The sequence below is a fragment of the Esox lucius genome, chromosome 1, assembly GCF_011004845.1.
Source record: "Esox lucius isolate fEsoLuc1 chromosome 1, fEsoLuc1.pri, whole genome shotgun sequence".
NCBI classification, from domain to species: domain Eukaryota; kingdom Metazoa; phylum Chordata; class Actinopteri; order Esociformes; family Esocidae; genus Esox; species Esox lucius.
In genome coordinates this window covers 27,162,794-27,169,940 of record NC_047569.1, presented here as the reverse complement: position 1 = coordinate 27,169,940, position 7,147 = coordinate 27,162,794, and the positions used below count along the sequence as shown (strand labels likewise).

The following is a 7,147-nucleotide window of genomic DNA, read 5'->3' as shown; positions in this document are numbered from 1 at the left end:
CCCTCAGGCATTTAAACTTAATGGAAGAATGAAATGGAACAAAACATAATTAGTCAATGCCTTACAGTACTGGTTCCAACTGCTTTCGTTTTGGTTGAAATCAATCAACTACTGTAGGTTTATTTAACTTCAAGGTGTGAAATCCTTCCCTCTTTCTCTCCTCTTTTTCTTCACTTCTGTTTTGGTTTTTCTCCATTGATTTTTTTTTTCTGTTTACTGATTTCGTCAGCCAAAACAAGGTTGAAAAGTAAATAAGCTGTAGAGGTGAATGACACAAGTAGGGCAGCGATTGCAGGGGTGATTGATTAGTAGTACACACTATCCCTGAATCCACTCAGTCAGTTACACAGAGGCAGCATGAGGCTATGGTGGATACTGCTTGCTGGGCTCGGTATTGCATATGAGGCAGAGGGTACGTATATGAACCATTACAAAAATACAATGGATGGTTCTCTTTTCTGAGAACATTACACTGAGATTGTGCTGAGGTGCAAGATAACTTTAAAGATTGCATTTTTGGGGAACTCACCCAGAAGTGTTAGTATTCCCAAAAGTGTCTCTGTTCCATGGTTGTTACCGTGCATTGTCAGAGTCGTGCATGGACCGCTGTGAGAATGGCTTTGAGTCGGTGAAGAAGTGCCAGTGTGACACCATGTGCCGATACTACCGGAGCTGCTGCTCGGACTACGAGACGATCTGCCTAATGACGAGTAAGAAGAGCTTGTGAATGTCTGAATGTATACGTATGAAGCTTTTTTTGTTTCTTACAGAAGTTACAGATTTAATCTTTCACAAATGTTAAATATCATACAGCCCAATTCAGACTTAAGATGAATTGAGCTATCGTGGATTTACATCTGTAAAACATGGTTTAAATCTAAGTCTTCTAATCTCAAATCTGAATGGAAATCACTCATGAATAATATTAAAAACCGACTGATCAAAATGAGGATGAGTTGCAATTCAATTCAGTGAATTGCCATTTATCTAATGTGATGTTTAACATTACCCTCAGCCCGTGGGGACACCTTCGAATTTGCAGAGGATGATGATGGTCCATTTCCCCCTACACAAATAACCCCTTGGACTGATGATGGAACATCTGTCTCCTCAGGCAGGCAATGGTCACAGCCAACCCAATCCAATGAGGCAAGAGTAGTAGTCCCACAGAATACCAGTGTAATAGTAACTGAGGCAGCCCCAGTCACAACAGAAGCCCAGAACACAACTGCAGAAGAAGCGGCAACCATGCAGCCACCAGTGGGTATCCCCAAGGCTCCAGTGGCTATCCCCAAGGCTACATTGGCTACCCCCAAGACTCCAGTAGACCCAGATTCAGAGTTATGCAGTGGCAGGCCCTGGGATTCTCTCATGCAGATGAAAAATGGATCTGTCTATGCTTTCAGAGGTAAGAAGGGAGTTGATGAAAACACCAGTAGGGGTTTCATTTATTCGTGATATACACAGGACACAATGAAATGCTTCCCTGAGAGCTGCCTCTCAAAAGAGTGGCCAAATATCAAGGAAGTTTCCTAAAAAAGATAAACATCATTGACATAATAACACAGTAAGTGATACCAGCTACCAACAGTTCTGTTTCCGATTGAGCTTTTTACTTCTTTTAACTGAAATGTAATTCGGTTTAGAGGTAAGTTGCCTTTGTTTTGGGTCCTCTGCTAGGGCAGTATTTCTTTGAGCTTGATGATAAGGCAGTGATGCCTGGCTATCCCAAACTGATTGAGGACATCTGGGGAATCAGAGGACCTATAGATGCTGCATTCACTCGAATGAACTGCCAGGGAAATACATATATATTCAAGGTGAGACTAAAACCCTGGCAATAGAGCACAGAGATAACATTAAACATTTGCAGAAAGTAATGAAAATCATGCAGTTTTTAAAAAACAACCAGAGCTTACTAAAATAGAAAACTCCAGCTCAGTCCAGTTTCTTTTCAAATGTCAAATCCAGGGGAACAAGTACTGGAGGTTTGACGATGGTGTGCTGGAGAAGGACTATCCCAGAGACATTAGCGTGGGTTTTGACAAGATCCCGGATGACTTAGATGCAGCCTTCGCCATTGCTGCCCCTGGACACCATGGCAAAGAGAAGGCTTACTTCTTCAAAGGTCACAAAAACAAAGTTCATAATCCACTAGGCAGTTGCTAATTCATAAGTTATTCAATTATTTAGATCATTTAAAATGATGTACAGTACACTTAGTACCTCGTAAGAAGTACAAAGAATCCTTTACATTAATTAAAATACAGATAAATAATTATAGCATACAATATTCACATTGATGGGATGGTATCGTAACAATGAAGTGACTCACTTACTGTTTCCATTGTATTTCCTGTCACATGACCAGTGGATTCTGTCCCTAGGTGACCAGTACTATCAGTACGAGTTTCTCAACCAGCCATCTCATGAGGAGTGTACCAAGATGTCAGCCAGGTCACCCTCAGCTCTGTTCAGAGCCTACACTGACATCTACTATGACAGCTGGGAGGAACTCTTCAACATGCTCTTCAGAGGCAGTAAGAGGCTCCAGTTCTTTCTCAAAAATCTTGTCCTTTCTCATTTCTTCCTTCTCAGAACGAACTGGAATGATACCTTTAGAGCTTCTCATCCAATGCGTATTGAAGAGGTGAAGAGAGAGGACGTAAAGGCTGATAGTGTTGACTTGAATAAAATGTTTGTAAGCAGTAGTTTTAAAATGCAAGCCTCACTGTAACAATGTAAGCCATCTAATGACATCTCGTGTGGTTCTTTTCCCCAGTACCTAATCACCACGATGGGCATCGGTTCATCAACAAGGATTGGGTGGGCATCAAGGCCCCAGTGGATGCTGTCTTGGCAGGCAGACTCTACCTCACCCCCAGGCACCTTCCCCCACCCTTACCCCCTATCTGGGATAGTAGCACTGGGAGGCGCCACCCATGGGACCAGCAGTATGGACAGCAGTATGGACAGCAGTATGGACAGCAAGGTCAGCAGTATGGACAGCAGTATGGACAGCAGTATGGACAGCAAGGTCAGCAGTATGGACAGCAAGGTCAGCAGCGAGGTCAGCAGTGGGGCCGCTACAGAAATAGACGCCAGTCTTACTGGGGTGCCGGGTCGGGAATGGCTATGGGACAAGCGTTCAGAGAGAAGGGAATGGCTATGGGACATGCGTTCAGAGAGAAGGGAATGGCTATGGGACATGCGTTTGGAAAGAGGGAAATTGATCTGGGACAGAAGATGTTTGGTGGATGGGACACGCCTCAGACAGATACCCGGGATGAAGATCGGGAGAGAGACAGGAGGAGGGATGACCAGGACAGGTGGAATAACCAGGACAGAAGGAATGACCAGGACAGAAGGAATGACCAGGACAGGAGGAATGACCAGGACAGGAGGAATGACCAGGACAGGAGGAGAGATGGATACAACTATGATTCTACATATAACAAGTGGAGAGCCTACAGGGAGTTTATCAACAGGCGCCAGCCAGTGCAGAGTGTGTACTTCTTCAAGGGAGGTAAGGACAGACACTGAAAACACACAAAACCCCCAGTGGGCACAAAACAACATGAAATCCCTCAGATTATTTGTTATTGTCCACTGATTGGCAAGTGTCTTTTGTTTGTGTTTTTGTTATTCCAGATAAATACTTCAGAGTGGATCTGAAGACTAAAAGAGTGGACACAGCTCGCCCTCCGTATCCCAGGTCCATTGGCAAATACTGGCTGGGCTGCCCTGACCAACACCATGGGGCAGAGAGGAAATAGTTTTCCAACTGAATTATGTTCAAAACTATGCTAATCCAAAATTCTAATATAAATACATTTGGTGATAGATAATTTGAAGAATCGAGTATGTCTTTTTGTAAATGGAATGCTTACATGTAGTACTTTCACAATTAAACACATTCTAACTGTTCTAAATCTACATGTAGGAAGGTATTTAAATGAATCCACTGCCAATGTTAGTCAAACTTGTTCTGTCTTTCCAGCACTTATTGGAGATCAATGACGGCCCACCCCTTTCCCATGTCCTCAGTCTGCCTGGTTATAGGCAAAGTTCATTTTTATTTGATGTGTATCTCTCTTCTATGGACTTTGACCGTGCTATTTTTCCTTGCTGTAATGATTGTTTTTACATAGAATCAAAAGAAACAAGATTCTATCCATTTCCACATTCTTTCCCCAATGCAGCATACAAATAGTTAATGGATTACTCATAGAGCAATGTTGCAACATAATGCATTTGAACTACATACAGGACATTGTAGACAATGGCAATGGTAAGATAGTAGTTGGACCCCTTTAAAAGTTCACTTTGGGATTCCAAAAATGAGTGTACACCCTGTAGATTTATTTTTCAAACAGCTGAGGAATGGAGCAGAAGAAATGTAACTCCTTTCAATTATATATACACAAGGACTTTCACATGTGGATGTAAGGACTGACCATCTGTGAGATCACAATGTAATAAACCACCCCATTTCCAAAATGTAGGGACTCTGCGTAAAATGCAAATAAAAACAGAATGCAATGATGTGCAAATCCTTTATCCCTGTATTTTATTGAAAATAGTACAAAGACAACATATCAAATGTTGAAACTGAGATTTTTTTGGTGGGATAAATACCCATTTGAATTTGATGCCAGCGACACATTTATTTAAAAGTTGGGACATGGGCATGTTTCCCACTGTTGAATCGCCTGTTCTTTTAACAATACTCTGTAAGCATTTGGGAACTGAGGAGACCAACTGCTGTAGTTTTGAAAGCAAAATGTACTCCCAATCTTTTCTTGATACGGGATTTCAGCTGCTAAACAATTTGGGGTCTCCTTTGTCCTATTTTTCATTTCATAATGAGACAAATGTTTTCAATGGGTGACACATCTGGACTGCAGGCAGGCCAGTTTAGCACCTGGACTCTTATTCTAAAGAGCTATGGTGTTGTAATAAAGCTGCAGAATGTGATTTGGCATTGATTTGCTGAAATAAGCAAGGCCTTCCCTGAAAAAGACATTGTCTGGATGGCAGCATATGTTGCTCCAAAACCTGTATATATTGTTCAGAGTTATTGGTGTCTTCACAGATGTGCAAGTCACTATGCCATGTGCACTAAAGCAACCCCATACCATCACTGATGTTGGCTATTGAACTGTGTACTGATAACAAGCTGGAGGGTCCCTTTCCTTTTTAGCCCGGAGGACGCAATGTCCATGATCCCCAAAAATACTTTTACATTTTGATTTGTTAGACCAGAGGACAGTTATCCACTTCACCACATGGGAAACCAGGAACAGCAATAAACGGGCTTAGTAAGTAATAACCAGTACAAACAATACCTCACAAAGAAAGCGTGACATAAACTGAACTAAATAATGGGCTGCTAATGAAAATCAAGTGGGATATACAGGTGTTCAGAAGTCAGATGATTGGGACCTGGGGAGTATGCTTTCTGTATTGAGTTAGGTGTCTCAATATTCGTAAATGTATATAGAAAATCTGTGCATATATTTATCACAACTCACAAAGAAAAATTTGATTTGTATATGTGAAAATAAAAAGATCTGTAAATATGTAATCATGTAAAAACAAATGTAACAAATAAAACACAAATCTGTAAAACAATTACAACAGTTGTTTAACATTTACAAGTGTTGACTTACATTTACAAATCTTAAGTTTATTTACGGATCAGAAGTTTACATATTTTTGAGACACATTTTCCTTCAGTCGACATGTTCTCGTGTGCGTGGTTTCAGTAAGAGGGCTCGCTTGGTGGGACTTATGCAATATTCCGGACTAGAGCCTGGTAGATTTGAGTCTATAGGTAGCTAGGACACGTTTTTCCTGAAATGTAAGTATAACGTTTATTTGTATAATAATATTTGACTGCATCACCAATGGGTAATACAACGCCGACCATGTTTTTGACTTCAGGCAACTAACTTAACTTAGTTACACTGAACAAAATTATGAACGCAACACTTTTATTTTTGCCCCCATTTATCATGAGTACTTCTGGCTCTTACAGGTTATTTGAAAAGGGTTACCATGATGCTTTAAATTTAAAACAAACTGGAATATCCATCCATCCATCTTCTTCCGCTTATCCTGGAATATTGGATCTTTTTATCTGCTTTTTATTTGCTCATGTGCGTATACTAACGTTAATGTCTTACGTTAATGATTTTGTCAGAAATGTCAGAAATCCCACGACAAGTCTGAGTAAAGTGTCAGTCATTTATGTTGCTCTGAATGTGTTATTTGTGCAGACAGTAGTCGTTTTCATTGATTGCATATTCGTATAGTATAGTGTATAGCTGTATTGCTTAAATAGCATGAATAGTGTTTGTTTGATTAAAGCAAGCACGTTTATTTATACATAGCACAATTCATACATAGAAGCAATTCAATGTGCTTTACAGTGAAAATAAAAATACAAAATGCAATGAAATTAAAACAGTCAGATTGTTACAATTCTCCAGCTCAGCTGTCTCCAGGGGGACTGTACATGAACTTCAACACCCCGGTATCTCAATCCTCGCATTCCAATGCTAGGATGAACCCGTCAGTCCCTTTGTGAGATAATCATTGCATCAATGTGCAAGCAGTTTTATTAGTCAGCTTTCATTCACAGTGAGTGTCATCATGAACAAGAGGAAGGGTGGCAGTGACATTCATCAGTTTTTTGGGCAGCCTCAGAAAAGAAAAGTTGAGAGCAGTGAGAAAATGACAACCAGATCAGATGATAGAAGTATGCAGTAGCACAAAAGGCGATAATTATATAAATATTTATTTATATAATAATCATTGCCATTTAAATTAGAAATGGTTAGTAACCCATTCCTGAACATCATGGCAAGAAACTTGTTTACTGATATTTCTTTCATGTTCACTCGGGTGTGTTCAGAGTAAAGAGAGAGAGAGAGAGGGTATGAGGATGCCAACAGGGCAGGGAGAGCAGGTGACATGGTGGTGAGTGAAGAAAGGAGCAAATATTGATGACTGATCTGATATTGCCATGTTGGTGTTGTTTCCGACAACATCATAATTAATGTTGGCACAGGTACCACTAAGGTTAAGTTTAGGCACAGGTACCACTAAGGTTAGGTTTAGGCACATGTACCACTAAGGTTAG

At 40.5% G+C, this 7,147-nt stretch overlaps 1 protein-coding gene across 5 annotated transcripts; it reads left to right on the top strand.

Annotated features, from left to right (window-relative positions):
• The first annotated feature begins 268 nt into the window (after nt 1-268).
• On the top strand, nt 269-4,553 carry vtna (vitronectin a). Of its 5 annotated transcripts, none has more exons than XM_034297350.1 (9): nt 270-412; nt 591-710; nt 1,016-1,408; nt 1,681-1,820; nt 1,972-2,128; nt 2,388-2,540; nt 2,783-3,126; nt 3,160-3,526; nt 3,652-4,553. In XM_034297350.1, the coding sequence occupies exons 1-9, from the start codon at nt 358-360 to the stop codon at nt 3,774-3,776; spliced, it is 1,854 nt and encodes a 617-aa protein (XP_034153241.1). In that variant the 5' UTR covers nt 270-357; the 3' UTR covers nt 3,777-4,553. The 5 variants fall into 5 exon arrangements, with proteins under 5 accessions (XP_010865628.2, XP_034153241.1, XP_034153253.1 ...); XM_034297362.1 differs by having other exon boundaries at nt 2,783-3,159; nt 3,193-3,526; XM_034297385.1 differs by having other exon boundaries at nt 2,783-3,175; nt 3,209-3,526.
• The last annotated feature ends 2,594 nt before the right edge of the window (nt 4,554-7,147 follow it).

Coding starts and splice junctions, on each gene's coding strand:
- vtna (XM_010867248.3), top strand. CDS start 358: ATGAGGCTATGGTGGATACTGCTTGCTGGGCTCGGTATTGCATATGAG. Junction 711..1,015: donor GACGATCTGCCTAATGACGA/GTAAGAAGAGCT, acceptor CATTACCCTCAG/CCCGTGGGGACACCTTCGAA. Junction 2,541..2,782: donor CAACATGCTCTTCAGAGGCA/GTAAGAGGCTCC, acceptor TCTTTTCCCCAG/TACCTAATCACCACGATGGG.